We start from the raw sequence: 20,457 nt of genomic DNA, 5'->3' as shown, positions 1-20,457 counted from the left end.
GCCGAATCACACCCCTTTTTTCTTTTGATGTGAATGCTCTCTCTTTTTGCAGGAGCAAGAGGCTTTGCTGAAGGATGGATTTCAGAAAGAAGCAAATCGACTAAATGGGGAGATTAATGAGCTGAGACAACAGGCTGAAAATATCAAGAAGCCATCTTGGTTTGCAGGGGTGTTGGGTGGTCTGGTAGATGTTGCCACATGTTTTTTGCCTGGTATTGTCCCCAGACTTGCTGGATCGCTGGCTTCTAACTTTATAAAGCGCTTGTGATCAAGCAGGGAAAGGCCTACAGATCAGTTACATTTGTCGTGAGACAGTGGTGGTGAAGGCATCCTCTTCTATTTCTCCCCATGTCAGTTTCAGTCTCAGTTTATTGATTAACTTTTCTAGTAAGGCTGTTTCCCATCCTGCTTGATACCCGTGTTCCATGTTTATTCCTAACAGGTCCCTCCAGTGTCTGCTTATGAAGTTTCTGGCTGCTGAGAGTAGGTGGGCTATGAGCTCTTTATAGTGTGAGTGGGCATTGCTATCTTGGAAGATGTTTAGTAGGGCCAGTTCTGGGGTGACTTCTAGTACCTGTTTAGTTATTTTGCTTCTTTCTTGTATGACTGCTGTCCAGAAGAGTTGGGTTTTGGGGCATTCCCACCACATGTGGAAGTATGTGCCTGTGGAGGTCCAGCCTCTCCAGCATTTTGGCGAGGTTCCTGGGCGTATCAGCACCAGTTTCTGTGGTGTGAGGTACCATCTGTATATTGTATATTGTGGATACCATCCCCTTGCTATGTTCTGTTCTTGTTAGGAGAAGGTTTTCGAAGGTGGTCAAGGGCCTAGTAGCTGTTGATTTTACTACTGCATTGTTTAAGAAGGTGTGTAGTTGATGGTGTGTTAGCCAGGGCATTTGGGTGTCCCCTAGTTTAGTTTCTGTTGTTCCCTGAAACACCCACATATTAACATATTTGCCAGGATTTCCCCACCCTCCCCATCGGAACTGACACTTCCTTTTTCTTCTTCCCTGACATTTGTATTATTAAGTTAATAAGCAAAAAGGAAGCTGTAAAAAAATTCCACTTGCGAGTGGGAGGCAAGAATGTCTTCCAAGAGTGTATTGAAGATGCAGATTGTGTGCAGATTTCCTTGAACACCTTATAATAGTGCTGTGTTTGTCAAAGGCAACCTCTTTACGAAGCCAGTTAGCTACTTGCATGCCTGTTGCCTACAAAGAACTTTTTGCCATACAGTGTCTCAGGTCACACCAAAGCCACTATCACAAAGAAAGCTGCTGTGTTGATGTAGCCTGAGTGCCATATTGCAGTATTAGTAGAGTGATGCTTACCACAGACTTGACCTGATAATGTGGTTGGGTGCAGATTGTAAGCGAATGGAAGCTTACAAATTTGACCGTCACATCTGGGGGTAGGTTTAATTGCTGGATTTGAAATATGCCTGTTTGCTTTGATCTTGTACTGTACACTTGTTGTTGTTGTTTTTTATGTGAATAAACATCTGGCAAAATAACAAAATAATTCTGGAGTTCACAACATTGCATTTTTAATTGTGTGTTTCATTAAATTTTCTTGTGGCATGGGAGAAGAGGTGGCTTATTTATTTATTCAACTTTTTTCTCCCAAGGAATTCAAGGTGGCATACTCCTCACTGAATCTCCACAACAGCCCTGTGAGGTTGGTTAGGCTGTGGGAGGCTTTGAATGTCCCATGGTCATCACTCAAGTGTCGTGGTCATGTGGGGATTTGAACCCTGTCTCCCAGGTCCTTGTCCAACCACTCTTAACCACTATGCCAGCCTGGACAAAGATGTACGATATCCACAAAAATGTCATGCTATCTGAATTTGCTTTTTCTAACAGCCCTGTGCCCCAAATCCTACTTATAGGCCCCAGCACCTGTTTTCCAGTCAGTCAGGAGCACAGAGTCTGCTGGAGAAACCCTGGCCTGATAGAAAGTCTCAAATCTCACATGCAATGGGGCCAGAGTTTGAAACCAGGGTTGACTCCCAATCTGCAAAAGGTGAGAAGGAGTTTCTGCACCAAGGCGAAGTTGAGTCATATCAGGAGCAGCAAAGTGGGAGGATAAAATATAGGGCTTGTGCACAGCAGATCAAAAGGTTCTTTAGCTCATAAGTTTCTTGTTCTAGCCAAAGGCCACAACTAACGTGTATTAGTGTTAATAAAACAATACAGAACATATGTCCATTACATAAAAAATCATAATATATAAAATGTCTTTGCTAGGTTCCTGAGCGTTAACCTTGTGCATCCATGACAGCTCCAATTCTGATATTATTTTGCTTTTTTAAAATTCAGTTTGCCAACATCCACTGTACAGTGGTACCTCGGGTTACATACGCTTCAGGTTACAGACTCCGCTAACCCAGAAATAGTACCTTGGTTTAAGAACATAGCTTCAGGATGAGAACAGAAATTGTGCTCCGGTGGCACAGCAGCAGCAGGATGCCCCATTAGCTAAAGTGGTGCTTCAGGTTAAGAACAGTTTCAGGTTAAGAACGGACCTCCGGAAGGAATTAAGTACTTAACCCGAGGTAGCACTGTACTGGCATTTTCTCCCATTATGAGATCCTGTTGGTCTGCACCAAATGTGGTTGCCTTATACTCTTCTAGGCTGTAAGTGCTGTGAAGATCAGCAGCTGTCCTCCTCCAATGGGGCCTGGGAGTGGGTGCAAGTGTGCACCTTATCTCTCCTGTGGGCACAGAGCAAGGTTCATGGAGGGTTCAAGGCGTAGGCAGTCCTTGTGGCTGAGCCAAATACATTTCATGTCTCGGGCATGATAATTTGTCAAACTAGGCAGGTGCCTGACAGTTGGCCAAATTCTCATTAAATAACAAAGCGAGGGACAACCCCTTATCCATATGATACGAGGTCCTAATTATATCGACAGAGAGTGACGTCTCGTGTCAATTCCTCATTATAAGTTGGCTATATGAGGATGCCCTCACTATACGGATAAACATATAAAGGTTTAAAGCTACAATAAGCGTTGAAACCAGGAAGTGCCAATTACTGGCCATATGTGGTAATATATCCAGCAATACATATAATCATTGCTGTGGTTTATTTTTGTCCCACTTTTGTTGCGCTATAGCTCCTCCAGGCAGCAATAATGTGGAAGCACTAGGAAGCAGAGCAGAACGTATCTGTCACGAATGCACTCTTACAGTGTAGAGAGCACATTGCAGGATACACCCACAAATAAAACACCAGTCAGGGAGGGGGGAACCTGAAGACCCCATATCTGATAAGGTTGACATATTTCAAACTGAAAATCCCGACAGAAAAGTTGTTGAGCTTTTCTTGGCAAAACAAAATGCCGTTTTTGAGCTATTTTTATGGGGAAACGGCACTGTCGACTAGGTATTCCAGATAAAGTGGTACCTTGGTTTAAAAACAGCTTAGTTTATGAACAACTTGGATCAAGAATGCTGCAAACCTGGAAGTAGGTGTTTTGGTTTGTGAACTTTGCCTTGTAAGCAGAACATGTTGAGTGTGTTCCATTTGGAAACTGAGTTCCCCGCTGCTATGGGAAAGCACACCTTGGTTTGAGAACGCTTTGGTTTAAGAACACACTTCCGAAACGGATTACGTTCGTCAACTAAGGTACCACTATATGTCAGCCAAGTTCACCCTCAATTACCAAATGTTTTGGAAAACTCAAGTTCACATACCAATTTGTGACATTTGGGCTAGCTTAGAGGGACGCGGGTGGTGCTGTGGGTTAAACCACAGAGCCTAGGACTTGCTGATCAGAAGGTTGGCGGTTTGAATCCCCGTGACGGGGTGAGCTCCCGTTGCTCGGTCCCTGCTCCTGCCAACCTAGCAGTTCGAAAGCACTTCAAAGTGCAAGTAGATAAATGGGTACCGCTCCAGCAGGAAGGTAAACGGCGTTTCCGTGCGCTGCTCTGGTTCGCCAGAAGCGGCTTAGTCATGCTGGCCACATGACCTGGAAGCTGTACGCCGGCTCCCTCGGCCAGTAAAGCGAGATGAGCGCCGCAACCCCAGAGTCGGCCACAACTGGACCTAATGGTCAGGGGTCCCTTTACCTTTACTAATAGAAGTATTGCCAGGTACATATTTTGGCATTTTTCAGAACAGGTATTTGGGCATTTCCCACAAACTATCTCCAGAACCGTTTCTCAGACCTCTGGACTCTCCTTCTTGGAGGTTTTTAAAGAGAGCTTGGCTGTCCATCTGCCATGGCTGCTTTAGCGAGATTCCTGCATTGCAGGGTGGGTGGGTGGGTGTTTGAACTAGACGATCCTCAGGGTCCCCTCCAACTCCACCATTCGATTATTCTTACGCACGCTCGAAGCCCATCCCCCCAAATGTTGCTGCCTGAAGTGGAACTGCAAATGGTGCCTTTCCACCACTCAGACCAAAGGCCAATCAAGTTCATTTGGCCCCTGAGGCAGAAAAATCTCACAAATGCCTTTCCCCCACCGTGGAGGGAACGACCTAACCACTCGATGCCCAGGCCCCCCACTCCCGGGGCAACGCACACAAACGAGTCATTTTGCGCAGGAATTTATTCGGTTTGGGATCAAAGTGCTGCAAGGGGAATTCAGAAAAAAGTCCCTATTTTTGTCTGGAGACGGGAGGGTTCTTCCTCGTCTTCACGGTTGCCAGGGAGATCTTTATCGAGGCGGGAGTGAGAAGCGCTGATTTCCCGGAATCGCTCGCCTTGTCAGGAAAGAGACAGCCGGATGCCTGCTTTCACTTTCGGTCCTCCGCTCTCTCGCCACCCAGACAGGCCAATCTCACGTTCCCGCCCAACCCGCCCCCTTGGCCAGGAAGCGGCGCATTGTTGGCGGCCCCCATGAGGCTGGATGCAGCATCCTGTTCTCAGGAGATGGAACAGTTCCAGGCAGCTGGGATTCAGAAGCATTTTGCCGCCTTTGGCCCCCTTCTACGTGGTCTCGTCCTCCTTTAAAGCCATAGCCAAATCGGTGACCGTCCTTGCCTGTGAGTTCCACAGTTTATGCGCTGCCCGAAGAAGCATTTCCTTTTAATCTTCCAACATTCAGCTTCGTTGGGATGTCCACGAGTTCTGGGGTTATGAGAAAGGGTGGAAAACGTGTCTCTATCCGCTCTCGCCATGCCATGCGTAATTTTGCAAACTTCTAGCACGACTCCCCTCACCCGCCCTTTGTCTAAAGCCGTGGTTCCCAACGTGGGGCACACGCCACACAGGGGGGCAATTTGATTTTTAAGGGGGTGCATTTTGAGAACGATTTATTAACAGTTAATGGCCTTTTAGGCTTCCTCTACGTGAATAAGAGTTCACTTTTAGAATAATACGAATTGTATGTCGGGGGGGGGGCGCACCAGGATTTTAGAGATGCTTACGTGGGGCATGGCCAAAAAAAGGTTGGGAACCACCGGTCTAAAGTAAAATAAAAATAAAAATCATGCAGGGCAGGTTTGCAATGCCTGAACTTTGCTCCCTGGTGGACAAAATGGTGAAATAGTTTTGGGGTTGTAACCAGAAGTGGATTATGGGGGGGGGGCTCAAATAATTTCTGAACGTGGCTCTGTCCAGATTTTGCTGGACTCCTGACTGTTCCGGCCAGGATAACTAACTGTAAGGGGGCGGGGGCGGGAATGAACCCCCGAGACCAAAACATGGGAGGGGGGGCGCTGGGTTGCAAAAAAAGGGGAATTCTGCTCGAGGAAATCTCTGGGCGTCTCTGCCTTGACTTTGGAGCCTCGCCCTCTGCTCCGCCCGCCCGGTGCCACCTTCCATTGGGCTCGGGCTGGCGCTCGTAACCGTCCGAGGCTGAGCTGCTGCGCCGTCCTCGCGAAACGAGCCCGATTTCCTCGCCGTCTCCTTCGAGGTTTTGCTTGCACTTTTCTTGCTGCTGCTGTTGCGGCTAGCGCTGGATCTTTGCAGAGGTGAAATCGCCAGACAGAGAATAAAGGGAGAGGGGCGCTTTCCAAGAAAGAGATCCAGAACTGGTAACCCGAGCCTTCCGGGAAGAAGGTGCTGTCAAGGCGCTGGAATTTGGCCGGGGAGGGTGGGAAAGTGGACGGGGGTGATTTTGTGGGAAAGCAACTGGCAGGCAGGGGAAGGGTTAAGTCAGCCTTTCCGCGCCCCCAACTGGCAGGCAGGGGAAGGGTTAAGTCAGCCTTTCCGCGCCCCTCCCCCCAATCTTTGCAAGGGCGAAATCGGAAGTGCGCAGTTCTTTAGAAAAGGGTTTAAAGTGAACTTTGCTCTCCCATGCTAATACAGTAAATCTATCAATAGCACCATCTGTGTCTACCCTGAAATGGGCTCCACTGTATTCAGTGGGACTTATTCCCGTGTAAATGTATATGGGAGTAATGTGTAAGCATTCTACACAGTCCTTACTTCTGAATACATATATATATATATATATATATATAGAGAGAGAGAGAGAGAGAGAGGATTGCACTGGAAGGCTGCAAGCCTGAACACACTTTGTATTCCCTCCTTGAAAGCAGTGGGCCTTACTTCTGAGTAAGCTTTACAAGGTTCCTGCTGTCAATCCGCAAATCTGATTCACTGGTAGAATTGTATTGGAAGGAAAACCTGGACTCTATAAAAAAAAATGTTTCTGTGTTATGACAGCGCATGCCTCTGATAAAGATCTTAAAACTCCTTCCCTTTTTCTAGTTTGATTTTGTAACATATATCAGATTGGAAGAGTGTATTTTATTGTATTAATAAAATGATATGTTTGACTCATGTACTGTACTTAAAAAAAAAAGGCCTGCATATTGGATCAATTTCCTCCCAAAATCAGTTTAAAAGGTTGTAATTCTATACACAGCCCTCCCGCTAATAGATCAGCAATGTGAAAAAAAAATGTTAATTATTTTTAGTGTCGGTACATAAAATAAAAGGTGGCAGTCATTCACCTTCAAAAAATAGGCATTTGCTCTTCTGTCTCTTCTGCTATGATAAAAAGAAGGAAATATTTTAATTTCCAGCCAACCCAATGTATTTACACTACTGGGCATGGTGCATAGCAACAGGGCCTTCTTAAATATATCTGACACTGTGGTGCAAAGATCCCTCCAACAAGGAAGAGGCGGAGGCTCCAGGCGGTGCTGCTTCAACGAGATGGGCGAGGGCAGCGAGCTGACGCCGGGAGGCACCGCATCCAGCCTCAGCCTCTTCCCTGGCATCCTGCGCCACTAGCCTCTATAGGCAAGACGCCCCTGCATAGCAAGTAACCCCCCCCAACACCACCTTTGGCTTTCAGTGCCAGCATCTGATGCCAAGGACCTCAAGCCTCTAGAACAGGTGTAGACTTGTCACAGCTATCCTGAGAATGGTGATCTGGGCAACGTGATCTGTGCTGTTCCTAACGTCTTGCCCTGCCAAGTCAGGTTTCACTTATTCACTCACTCCAGGGTTTCCAGCTGTTGTTGGACTACAAATCCCATCATCCCCGGCTAGGAGGACCAGTGGTCAGGGATGATGGGAATTGTAGTCCCAAAACAGCTGGAGACCCAAGTTTGGGAAATGCTGGCTCACTAATAGGCAGAGACACACTTGAGTTTCCACTGTGTTGTGAGCTTCTCTGTTTTCCTTTTGCAGACCCATCATCTTTTGCACGATGGCCCCAGGGCAGGTCCACATGGCGGCTCCTGTTTGCCTAATTGAGAACATGCCGGACGGGAAGCTTGTGGTGAACCGGGAGGCTGCAGAGGTGCTTGCCGGGATCTGCCAGCCAGTGGTGGTGGTGGCCATTGCGGGGTTGTACCGCACTGGCAAGTCCTACCTCATGAACAGGCTTGCCGGCAAGAGAAAAGGTGACTGGCTTCATGAATAATCCCCATTATTCAAGGGAAGGGCTGGAGTCTAGTAGCTTTGCATGAGGCCTCTTTGGAGCAGGGGCAGACTTCAATAATATTTTGGCCTCCCTGAGTGAGGCTAAAATTTGGCGCCCCAAAACAGATCTTCTCAATTCTGGAGCTTCACAGTTTTGCACCCCTTCGGTTCATTGCCCTGTGCAGGGGAACCACTTTCACCACCCTTAATCCAGCACTGTTTGGAGCAAAGCAATGACGTCTGCTACAGTAAGACCTATTACAGTCGTTAAGAGTCGCCAACAGGCTCATCTCAGCTATCTGCCAATCTCCGATTCCCACCACCCTTCTGAGTAATACCCCTCCCCACCTTCTCAATATATAGAAGGATCTGGCAACTTCTGTTTCAGTGTATCTGAAGAAGTGTGCATGCACACGAAAGCTTATACCAAGAACTAACTTAGTTGGTCTTTAAGGTGCTACAGGAAGGATTTTTTTTATTTGCTACAGCTGGAATCGGCTTTCAGGGCCTCTGGGTTTTCTGCCTAGCCTAGGGGGAAACAGAGAGACAGGGGAGTAATGGCTGTCGTGGAATATTTATATAGACTTATCAATGTGCATGGTGCATTTCAGATAAAATGGTCAGTAGGTCCCTGCCCTGGGGAGCTTCCAGTCTAAATTTCAACAGGCGAGAGTAATAAGGAGCATCAATATAAGTAAATGGGGTTACACACACTTGGCTTCTTTCCCAACATATCTACTTTGTTTCTTGTGGGATACATATTCTGGGTTTAAGCCAAAATAGCCTAGGGAGTAAAGTGATCTTGCAGCCTGATCCTCAGAAGTGAGCCTCGGGTTCAATGAGGCTAAATCCCAAGGAACTGTGCAAAGGATCAAAGCCTTGGGAGCTCTCATTTTCTTGATGGGAATCACTGTCTGCTCCTTCCTCAGGTTTCTGTCTGGGTACCACAGTGCAGGCGCAGACCAAGGGAATCTGGATGTGGTGCCTCCCTCACCCCAAGAAGCCTGACTTCACCCTGGTGTTACTGGACACAGAAGGGTTGGGTGATGTGCAGAAGGTGAGCTGGGGGAGATGGCAGCTGGGGGGGGGCTGTGGAGGACTAGCACTTTCAAAAGAGCCTCGTGACAAAATACATTGAGCTGGTGGCCAGCAGTGGGGGATGATATCTATGTGAATTATCTGACATCCCTGTGTCACACGTTTGGGAATGTCTTTGTATCTCAGAAACAGCCGTACCTGGAAGTCAAATGGAATCCTGAACCCAATCGGAAGCTGCGGTCGCCACGCCGGACGTTTGGCTTCCGAAAATCATTAAAAAACCAGAACAATCACTTCCGGTTTTCAATCGTTCGGGAACTGAAACTTTTGAGTTTACAGGTGTTCAGCTTCCATGGTTCCACTGTAGTAGGAAAAAGTAAGATTCTGGAGGGGGGAAATCTTTTAAAACCCTATGGCTAATCTTTATTAAAATGTAGAAACTAGAGAGGTCTTGGTGCAGGTGGTCAGTGGATGGGACACTGATGGAACCCCACAATATTATATTATTATTTCAACCTTCAGAACATTTTATGTATGAATGCATAAAAACAGAGGCAATCAAGGGAGCTTTCAAAATGAATAAGGACACAATATCACTATTAATCAAGAAATATGATCAAATCTGTAAAAAATATGTATTGATTTGACAGTCAATACATCGAATTAACACCTGAAAGAGCCAAGATTAAGAACAGAAAATGCTGTGTAGCAGATAAATTAGAAGCTGCTGCAGAAGAAGATTTATCAGGTGACAGTAAAGGGGGAAGAATAACCAAACTTCTGTGAATTCAGCATTCTGCGTCCCATAGGAGAAAGGTCCCTTTCTTACTTCATTGCTAGTGAAATATGGGAAGGTAAAGGGTCTGCTCTTGCTTTCCGGGCCACCTAAATAGGATCCATGTCCCTGTGTATGTGTGTGTGTGTGTGTGTGTGAGAGAGAGAGAGAGAATGAGACAGGATGCTGCACAGAGGTTTGGCTATGCCAGAGGTTTTCAACCTTTTTGAGTCCACAGCAACCTTGACCAAGTACATTCTTTCTGTGGCACCCTAGTGGGGCTCAGGAGCCCAGTTATGTCATCCCTTGGCCTGCAGAACTGGCAGCCCCACACCCATTTTCAAACACCATCCCTTGTAGGAACACCCTCCTTCAGCCTATCTCTTCTCCTGTCTCCTTGGGAGTCCTCTGGGCAGCTGCCGCCCCTGGTCTCTGAGTTGCCCCCTGTCCTCACACTGCCCCACAGGAGCCTGGGAAGGACCCCATGGCCAGTCCCAGAGGCACCATTCGCCTGGGGAGCTTGTAGCCAGGGCTGCTGTAACAAGCAGATGTGCAAGCCTTTGGGAGGCAGAGAAACAAGAGGGCATCAGAGGAGGGAGGGAAGGAATGTGGGACAGAGGCCAGTGTTGCCCGCAGCACCCCGACCATCATTCAAGGTAGAAAACCACTGCACTATGCAACCCTGTCATGCTGGAAAATTTTGCCAATACAGTGGTACCTTGGTTTACAACCATAATCCGTTTGGGAGGTCTGTTTGTAAACCAAAACAGGTTGTAATCCAAGGTGCACTTTTGCCAATGGGGCCTCCCCCCAAAAAATTGTTCGTAATCCGGAAAAAAACCCACGGGTTGTAATCCAAAAAAAGGTTGCAAACCGGAACACGCATTTCAGGGTTTGACATGTTTGTAATTCAAAACGTATGCAAACCAAGACGTATGCAAACCAAGGTACCACTGTATCTACTTTGGGGTCTAGCTCTGTGCCCTTTTGACAGCTTCCCCCAATTGATTTTTGCTGTGGGTCAGCAGTTCTTCATAGTCAAAAAGGTTCCTTACTCTTGCCTCAGGGGCTAGAAGCTGGCTTTGACATTTTAAGTAAAAACGTGCTTGATTCCTGTGCCCAATACCAAATTCTGTTACAAGCCCACTTTGGGGGCTGTGTACAGGATTGAGTGGCACGATATACACAGTAATATAAAATAAATAAAAAGAAGTGTGCATGCACACGAAAGCTCATACCAAGAACTAACTTAGTTGGTCTTTAAGGTGCTACTGGAAGGAATTTTTTATTTTTTTATTTTGACTATGGCAGACCAACACGGCTACCTATCTGTAAATAAAATAAATAAATATGCTTTAGCTCTTCCTGGGCACGTGCCCACAATTGTGAAATGCGCACAACTGCTAAGCACCACAAGCCTTCCAAACGCAGTCTGAACAACTGCGAGCAAGTCACGGTTTGCATTCATTTTAGACAACGACTTCGCCTAGTGCAACAGAAGCAACAACACAAATCTCAAAGCAGCTGCTTTGCACATGCAGGTCCCAGAGGAAAAAGCTGCAGATAAGAATGGGGCATCAGGATTTCGGGTATCAGAGGCTTGGGATGAGAAGTCTTAAAAAATATCTGTATCTGTTTCAGGGAGGCATGGAGAAGGATTCATGGATCTTTGCTCTGGCCATTCTTCTCAGCAGCACCCTGGTGTATAACAGCATGGGCACCATTGACGAAACAGCCGTGGAGAAGCTCCAGTATCCTTTTTGGGGCACCATCAGTTCCAACCAGCCCCACAAGATTGGGAAGGCAGCTGGATGTCTGTGTAGGACAGCACTTCCTGGCGGGAGAAAGCTTTTGGTGTAGTCGCAAGTGGAGCAAACCTTCCCTTTCCAGGTCTGCCTTGGAACACAAAGTGCTGGGGGAGTGCAGGGGGGGCAAGGAAACATGCAGGGCATGTAGCTGATGGGGGTGGGGCAGCCAGCCTGCCAAGGATCAGGTGAGCAGGTCACTGGGGCAGAGCAGGGATGGGGAGCCTGTGGTCTTCCAGGTGTTGGTGGACTCCAACTCCCATCAGCCCCAGGATGGGAGTTGTTTGCTCAGCCACATCTGGAGGGCCAAATGTCCACCCATCCCTGGGTTTGTGCTTTTGGAATGAATAGATGAGGGTCAGACCACCCATGAACTCAACTGGATAGTTGAGTATAGGGTCCTCATTCTCCACACAAAAAAACCACCACAAGCACCTGCCTGGTGTCCCAATCCAGAACAGGACTTCAGTATCGAGGAGCCAAGGGCTTTAACCGGTTACCCCTGCTGTGGTCCTGATTCAGATTGGATCAGGATCTGGGTGCGAAAAGCCTGGAAAAGAGGAGACCGAGAGGAGATACTAAAGCCATCTTCAGATCTCTCAAGGGCTGTCACACGGAAGAGGGGACAACCTTGTTTTCTCCGGCTCCAGAGGCTAGGACCCAAACCAGTGGATTCAGGTTACAAGAAAAGAGATTCCAACTTAACATCAGGAAGAACTTTCTGTCTGTCAGAGCTCTTTGACAGTGGAACGGTCTCCCTCACGAGGTTGTAGACTCTCCTTCCTTGGATGTTTTTAAGCATCTGTCATGCATTTAGCTGAGTTTCCGGCATTGCAGGGGGTTGGACTAGATGACCCTTGGGGTCCCATCCCAGCTCAATGATTCTATGATTCTATGGCATATCACAATTTGCATGGCAAAAAGGCACCATTGAAATGACTTGGATCTTTGCCCCACTTTATTTTGCAGTGCTTATTGCAGGTATGAGGCTCCTGGTCAAGACTGGGATTGCAGGGAGAGCAAAGGGTTAAATGTCTCCTGTCCCAGGATCCTGATCTGTATCTCTCACACTGCACTGACAATTTGTGTGTGAGTGGCACACCTTGCATTAAATGGCAGGGCTACAGAGTTAAGGTCATGTAGTTTCACCTTCAGCTGCAGTTCCTGTTGGGAACTCCCTGAAGTGTGCTTCAGTGGCAGGCAGCTAAATAAGGGCATCTAGGAACCCTGGAAGCAAGCAGAAATGGGAATGGGTCCTAATGTGTAAAGCAAGATATGCCAGGAGGGGTTAGGGCCAGGTTCAGCCGTAAAGCCTTGCCCAGCCCACTACTGTGTGCCCACAGTGAGGAAATCACAGGTAGAGACACAAACCGTTCCAGCCAATGCATGACTTGGGAGAAGTTCAGATTGCAAAGCCCAACGATAACCTTGCAGTCCTTTTCCTTAGCAAGCCCCAGCTATGTCACTGAGCTGACAAAAGCAATCAGAGCAAAATATCCCTCCGGGGATGGCCAAGAAGAGGAGAATTTCACCGAATTTGGCCGATTCTTCCCAGACTTTGTCTGGGCCTTGCGGGATTTCACACTGCAGCTGCAGCTAAACGGACGCCCTATCAGTGCAGACAAGTACCTAGAGAACGCCTTGAGATTTCTGCAAGGTGCGGTAGCCGAAACCAAATGCAACATCTGGACAGATCCTTCCTTGGCCCTTCTTGTTTCCACTTACCTCCTTCTAATTGATTTGAGTTTTCTGTTCAGCAGGGAGATTTTGTTTTATTTTGAAAGGTGTTCTGGGCATCGCTACCTGCTGATGACAGAGTATGCTTGCCGGGGTTGCTGGGAGTTGTAGTTCTGCAACATCTGGAAGGCCACAGATTCCCTACACCTGGATTAGAGAAACCAAATGACACCTGCGGACTGTCACTGTTTTGCAAGGGGGATTCAAGTGCATTCTGGAACTTTAGGTCGGCACAATACTAACAAAGAACTGCACCGCCCCCCATACCTACACCCGTTCTTCGTCTTTTCTCCTAGGTGATGCTGAGCACATCCAGAAGCACAACATGGCCAGATCATGCATCCACAGTTTCTTTCCTTCACGGAAATGTTTCGTATTTGACCGTCCAACTACCAGGAAGAAGTTGCATCTGCTGGAGGAACTGAAAGAAGGGGATTTGGAGGAAGATTTCTTGGTACCAATGGCTCATTTCTGCCAACACATCTGGGAGACGTCGCGACCCAAGATGATCCCAGGAGACCGAGTCGTGACTGGAACGAGTAAGGAAGCTCCAGCAAAATTGTAGGCTTGGGGGATGTAGGAAGCTTTCTTTCATTGAAGCCATAAGGAGCAGTGTATTGACTGTGCTGCAATGTCACAGAGGTCTTAATTTGTGCTCGTCAACCCTTTCGTGTTGGTCAATTACCTGCATTGCCCTTTCAATCAAGCCCAATATAGCTTTGCCCAGCTTTGTTATGGTATCAATAACAGCTGTCAAACTGGTGGTGGAGGCACCCTTTGTCACCAGAGCAACATGAAGGTGTAATGAGCTGTTGGCCTGACCATTGTAGATGGCTGAAGTTAGCAGTCCAGCAGACATCAGGTGCATAGCTGTCAACCACCCCTTATTTGGTGGGAAAGTCCCTTATCCCAGCGCTGTGTCCCGCTGCTGTTCCTTATTGATGATGTCCCTTAAATTTCCTGGGTTTCAAAGGAAGCAGCTCCTCTCCCTCCCTTCCTGCCGGCCAGAGAGGAGGGAGGCTCCAACTGTGTTGCTTGGCTGCGTTGCTCACCCAATAAGGAGTCTAAGAATGACTGGAGGGTGGAGCTTGCATGCCTTGTGCCGATCAAATCGGCCGCGTTGCCTGGGGACTCTCCTTTGCTCAGCGCTTCCCAGCGGAGAGGTGACGGTGGTTTTCCTTGCTGCATCCCCTTTGCCGGGTTGCTGTGCTGTGGGAACCACTGCTTGAGGCTTCGTTTGGCTGCTGGCTGGGCTTTCTGCCTTTGGCTCAGAGGGGCTCAGATGTTGAACATACCTGTGCTTGGAAAATCCCTTATTTTGGCTTCTGATCCCTTATTTTTGAGGCTGCTGGTCCCTTATTTTCAAATCTGTAAGTTGACAGCTATGATCAGGTAACATCAAAAACCAATGGGGTTCCCCCCTCCAACCGTATGAAGTTGCTGATTCTGCCCTGGCCCACTTGATTGCCTGCTGAAAGCACCTTTGCCAGCAGGTGAAAAGGAGTGGAGAGATGAGAAAGCAAAATTGAAATGGACAGATTCGCTAATCCCAAATGATGAGTTGTTTTGTTATACAGTTGCCCTGTCATTTGGAAATGGTCAGTCTGCTGCAGCACCCTCTAACCTGCTCTTTGTTCCTAGGGCAGGGATGGGGAATCTGTGGCCCCCCCAAATCCTCAGTCAGCATGGCCAATGGCCAAGCGTGATGGAGTTTCAGCCCAGCAACACCTGGAGGGTCACAGGTTCCCCATTCTGCAACGAGGACACGCAAATTCTGTTGCATAAATTATGCAAATAAAATGAATTGGTTTGATTTTCGTTATTTATTCTGCTTTCAGTGTAGGTTTTTAATTTTTTTTAAAAAGAGTTTCAATTTTAGAAGAAGCACAAAGGGCAAGAACCAGAGTCCAGCACAGAGGGATCCAATTAGGACTGAGATTTATAGGGGGCGGGGAGTAGAGCAGAGCAAAGTAACTATGAGAGATGGTGATTGGTGGTCCTCATCCCCCTCTGCTTTTTCACATCTTCAAGCTCTTATTTGTAGCTAGGAAGGCTAGAGCCCTTCTTCTGAAAACGAATGGGATTACTTCATACTACATTAGGTGCAAGATCCTGATCCTGTTCTTGCATGGCACAAGAGATACAGAATGCTTGGTCCTCACTCTCTTGATGATGTGGGCGGACACTTCAAGGCAGGTTGGGTCTGCAAATTCTTTCTCAACGTAAGGAGGTTAATCAAGCCGTGCATTCCACGTCTATTACCTCGGATTCTTTGACTTCAACAATCTTTCCCTTTTCAGTGCTCGCAAGCCTGGCAGAGACCTATGTCAATGCCATCAACGGTGGGGACGTGCCCTGCTTGCAAAACGCAGTGCTGGCCTTGTCCCAGATCGAGAATTGGGCTGCTGTGCATGACGCCATTTCCTGTTATGAAGAACGGATGCAGCAGCTGCTGCAGCTGCCGACCGACACTCTTGAAGAGCTGCTGAGGGCACATGCCAAGTGTGAGAGGGAGGCCATTGACGTCTTCATAGCCCGGGCCTTTGGGGACAACATTAAACAATTTCAAGAGGAGCTTGAGGTGTGTTCTCTTGTCAGCTGCCTGCACTTTAGCCCATGCCCATTTATTTATTTAATATGCTTATACATCACTTTTGGTCACACACGACCTCGAAACAGTTTACATAAAAATTAAGCGTTATCATTAAAAACACAGATTAAAAATCACAACAGAAGATCAGTGACACAAGCAGTAAAACCACAAAAATCGGTGCTATAAAACAAATGTTTAATGTTTTACTGTGACTTCGTAATTGTTGGAAGTTGCCCAGAAGTGGTTACTGTAGATGGGTGGCATATAAGTAAAAAATTATTATTTATTGCAGTTGCAGACAGTTCCCACATTTTGGGGTGTGTGTGTGTCTTGACATAACTATTTCAGTTAAGTCAATCTCACACTGATTGAATTTTGTAGTGTAAACAGCAACAACAACAACAGTACCCCTCCCTTCTGACCAGGTTGCCCCGACCACTCTGGGCAGCTTCTAACAAATATAAAAACGTATTACCGTATTTTTCGCCCCATAAGACGCACTTTTTCCCCTCCAAAAATGAAGGGGAAATCGGGGTGCGTCTTATGGGGCGAATGCCTGCAAGCCTCGCGCGCCCGGCAGGAGGTCCCACCGGGTGCGCGAGGCTTGGGGCGGCAGCCTGTCGCCCGAAGCACGGGGAGCCCTCGGGAGGGCTCCCCCTGCTTCGGGCGAGTGTCTGCAAGCCTCGCGCACCCAGCAGGAGGTCCCACGGGGTGCGCGAGGCTTGGGGCGGCAGCGGACTGCTTGCGCGCACCGAGAAGCTTGGGGCGGGCTGAGCTCAGCTGGCCCCAAGCTTCTAGGTGCGCGCAAGCAGTCCGCTGCTGCCCCAAGCCTCGCGCACCCGGCGGGACCTCCTGCCGGGTGCGGGAGGCTTGGGGCGGCAGCGGACTCCTTGCCGGCATGCAGAAGCTTGGGGCGTGCTGAGCTCAGCTGGCCCCAAGCTTCTAGGTGCGCGCAAGCAGTCCGCTGCTGCCCCAAGCCTCGCGCACCCGGCGGGACCTCCTGCCGGGTGCGGGAGGCTTGGGGCGGCAGCGGACTGCTTGCCGGCATGCAGAAGCTTGGCGCGCGCTGAGCTCAGCACTCCCCAAGCTTCTAGGTGCGCGCAAGCAGTCCGCTGCCGCCCCAAGCCTTGCGCACCCGGCGGGACCTCCTGCCGGGTGCGGGAGGCTTGGGGCGGCAGCGGACTGCTTGCCGGCACGCAGAAGCTTGGGGCGCGCTGACCTCAGCTTGCCCCAAGCTTCTGGATTAGCGCAGGGGTCCGCTAGCCCTGGGAGAGGCGCCCGGCTCTCCCACGCTAGCGGAGACCTTGCCAGCACGCAGAAGCTTGGGGCGCGCTGAGCTCCGCACGCCCCAAGCTCCTGGTGTAGCGCAGCGCACCTGGGGGGGAAATAATTTTTTTTCCCTTTATTTCCCCCCCTAAAATCTAGGTGCGTCTTATGGGCCGGTGCGTCTTATGGGGCGAAAAATACAGTAGTATGTGGCCTTAGTATGTCTTCCCATTGTAATTACACTGGGGAGGAAACTTTTCATCATTGCTAACGTGTCATCTTTCTGCTGCTTTGTTCTGTTTTCGTCCGGTAGAATAAGTTGAATCAGAAAAAGAAGGCATTCTGCGAAAGAAATGAGAAAGTGTCTTTGGACCGCTGCCGTGATGTGCTGCGCCTTCTTTCCCAGGACCTGGTATCTGAGATCCAGGAGGGGATTTACGCAGTGCCTGAAGGCTATAAGCACTTCCTTGCCAAGATGAACGAAATAGAGGAGAAGTATGATGCATTTGATGGAAAAGGGGTTCAGGTAGGACAGGAGGAGCAGCACTTCTGTGACACTCAGAGGGTGGGGATCCTGTTGCTGACTGAGGGCAGACTTACAGTGCAATCTAATGCATGATTACTTGGGAGTATGTCCCACTGAATTCACCAGTTGGGGGTAAAGATGCAAAGGTACTAAACTGGTTGAAGAGGAATCTTCTCATTGCAGGATTGATAGCAATCACAAACGTGTCTGAAAATTGTCCCCTCCTTAGTGAGTTTTACAAATACTTCAAAACATTTTTAATGCCGATCCACATTTTATTAACTTTTATCAATTGTTATTGTTAGGATCGTCCTCCTTATGTGTAGGACCCTGGCAGAGACACATGCCCGACTGGCATGTTCTCTCCCTCCTGGTTGATCGTTTGGGAGCTTCAAAAGCTTTCTTAAGCCCGAACATCACAGCCACTGATATCAAGAAGCATCAGCACACTTAGGGATCCTGTAGAGTAGTTGCAGTTTGCGTAACGGAACACAGTAGCATAGCATTTTGGCTAATCTACTTCATTTACATATAATACACTCGGAGCATTCTGCTTTAGCTCCTCCTTCCTATTTCTCATCAGACAGCAAAGAGAAAGAACAAAGGACAATAGTCCCACTTCATGGAACACAGTAATACCAAAACATCCTTTCTCTGTCACTTCCCACACTGTGGAATGAAAACATACACTGTCATGTGATAGACAACAATCTCATGACTGCAAACACAGTGCAAGAATCCTAACAGTTACATCACTGGTGTGTTTTTTTTTACTGTTCTTTTCTGGCTCATTTTAAGGGATATAGTTGTTGTTTTTAGTTGTAATGATTTCTCTCCGTTACCTTGTGAGGACTTCTGTTCTAAAATAATAATAATAATAATAATAATAATAATAATAATAATAATAATAATAATATTCCTTCCAGTAGCACCTTAAAGACCAACTAAGTTAGTTCTTAATACCAAGAACTAACTTAGTTGGTCTTTAAGGTGCTACTGGAAGGAATTTTTTTATTTTGACTATGGCAGACCAACACGGCTACCTATCTGTAATAATAATAATAATAATAATAATAATAATAATAATAAATTTTATTTGTATCCCACCCTCCCCAGCCAAAGGCGGGCTCAGGGCGGCTAACAACAATAAAATAGTACAAAATTCTAAAATCATTTCATTATAAAATTAATTCAACTCAAATTGATGGCAACCATTAGGCTAAAGTTCTGTGAAGATTGCCAAAGGAGGGAGTCAGGCTGTGCCCTGACCAAAGGCCTGGTGGAACAGCTCTGTCTTACAGGCCCTGCGGAAAGATGTCAAGTCCCGCAGTGCCCTAGTCTCTTGTGACAGAGCGTTCCACCAGATTGGCGCCACAGCCGAAAAAGCCCTGGCTCTAGTTGAGGCCAGCCTAACCTCTCTGTGGCCTGGGACCTTCAGGCTGGATATATATCTTTCAATGAGTAAACAACATCAGTTTCTCAGCGTGTCAATAAACTACTTGCTTACTTCATATACTACCTTTGGGTATTTAATCCCAGCAGGACAGAATATTCAGTTTCCTCATCTTTTGGCAAAATTAATAACTTTTGCTCCCAATGTATTATCAGGCAGACAGAGCTCTTGAAGAATTCCTGAAATCTAAGGAGACGGTGGCAAAATCTATCCTTCACATGGATGATGCCTTGAGTGGCAAAGAGAAAGAAATTGAAGGTACAGATTTGGGGAAACAGAAGCGCTATATTATAATTTATGAATGCCACAGATTAAATGCCACTGTAAGTGTGGGGACACCAAAGGTTTTAATTGGTGTCCAGAAGATAACAGCATGGTGAGGTTCTAAAGCAGGGTTTCCCAAACTTGGGTCTCCAGCTGTTTTTGGACTACAACTCCCATCATCCCTAGTTAGTAGGACCAATGGTTACAATTATGGGAATTGTAGTCCAGAACCAGCTGGAAACCCAAGATTGGGACCCTGTTCAAAAGTCCAGATCAGGGTTTCCCCAAACCCTGAGTTCATTGACACCTTGATGAGTTTATAAAGTTGTAATTGACTGCTTCTTAGGAATGTAAATGAGGGGAAAGTGCAAAAACGCTGCAAAAACAATTATTTTAAAAGTAAAACACTGCACCTATGCATCACTTTTTAGCAATAAAGCAGCATGCTCTGAGAATACTATTGTACTGTATTGTGGAACCATCTTATTAAATTCAGGGGTTCCTCACTGGCAAGGAAGGTGGACCCTGTACCCATGCCCTTTATTTCTAGGGATAATAATTCCTATTTATTTTTTCTATACCTTGTAAACCTCATGTGTTTTCCTAGTCCCTTTTCTACCACCTTTCTGCCCCTTGGTCTTTATTTACCTGCTGCACATTCCTGTCGATCCCAGGGGATTAACATCTGCCACTTGGGGAAATCTTGGCCTAGATCCACCAGTGCAATGGCAAGCCCCAGAGGGAGGCCTGAGCAGATGATTATAGCGCACACAGCCAGCCAAGTTCATATGAGCGTAGAGGGTTCCTCCAGATTATTCACCTTGGATGCCTGATCTGACTGCCAGCAAATCACTACCTCTGTTTCTTCCCTGGACCACAGCCCAGCGTGCTCAGGTTGAAGCAACCCAGCTGCAACAGAAGCTTTTGGAGCAGGAGCTGGCCAACCTGGAGCAAATGATGGAGGATAAGAAGCGACATAATGAGGAAGGCATCCAGCGGCTGAAGGAGGAGTGGGAGGAAGAGATGAAGAAGATGAAAGAGGAGGCTGAAAGGAGAAAGAGGGATTTCCGCAAGGTAATGAGAGGAATGCATGGCACTGTATTTACATTTACACTGTCACTGTTGTTTTAATTTCATTTTTGTATTGTTCCCTTGTATTCATGGATGCATATTTG

At 47.4% G+C, this 20,457-nt stretch overlaps 2 protein-coding genes across 7 annotated transcripts in view; both read left to right on the top strand.

The window, feature by feature from the left end:
• Positions 1-1,536, top strand: part of LOC310712453 (guanylate-binding protein 3-like) — a 45,006-nt gene extending 43,470 nt beyond the window's left edge. For all 3 annotated transcript variants that reach the window (XM_083515525.1, XM_083515523.1, XM_083515524.1), the window contains exon 11: positions 53-1,536. In XM_083515525.1, coding sequence (XP_083371651.1) covers positions 53-268 — 216 coding nt within the window. In that variant the 3' untranslated portion in view covers positions 269-1,536. The remainder of the gene's footprint in view (positions 1-52) is intronic.
• A 3,989-nt stretch (positions 1,537-5,525) lies between these two features.
• Positions 5,526-20,457, top strand: part of LOC310712458 (guanylate-binding protein 1-like) — a 64,383-nt gene continuing 49,451 nt past the window's right edge. Inside the window, exons 1-10 of one of the 4 annotated variants that reach the window (XM_083515541.1) lie at positions 5,526-5,608; positions 7,592-7,806; positions 8,755-8,882; positions 11,280-11,389; positions 12,901-13,100; positions 13,477-13,719; positions 15,481-15,761; positions 17,353-17,565; positions 19,174-19,276; positions 20,163-20,356. In XM_083515541.1, coding sequence (XP_083371667.1) covers positions 7,611-7,806; positions 8,755-8,882; positions 11,280-11,389; positions 12,901-13,100; positions 13,477-13,719; positions 15,481-15,761; positions 17,353-17,565; positions 19,174-19,276; positions 20,163-20,356 — 1,668 coding nt within the window. In that variant the 5' untranslated portion in view covers positions 5,526-5,608; positions 7,592-7,610. Of the gene's footprint in view, positions 5,609-5,781; positions 6,008-7,591; positions 7,807-8,754; positions 8,883-11,279; positions 11,390-12,900; positions 13,101-13,476; positions 13,720-15,480; positions 15,762-17,352; positions 17,566-19,173; positions 19,277-20,162; positions 20,357-20,457 lie in introns of those variants that run through there. The other 3 variants (XM_083515542.1, XM_083515539.1, XM_083515540.1) reach the window with 3 other exon arrangements.

The sequence above is a fragment of the Podarcis liolepis genome (assembly GCF_965112155.1).
Source record: "Podarcis liolepis genome assembly, chromosome: 7".
Classification (NCBI taxonomy): domain Eukaryota; kingdom Metazoa; phylum Chordata; class Lepidosauria; order Squamata; family Lacertidae; genus Podarcis; species Podarcis liolepis.
Note: the sequence above shows the minus strand (reverse complement) of the source record. Positions and strands in the feature narration are given on the sequence as shown.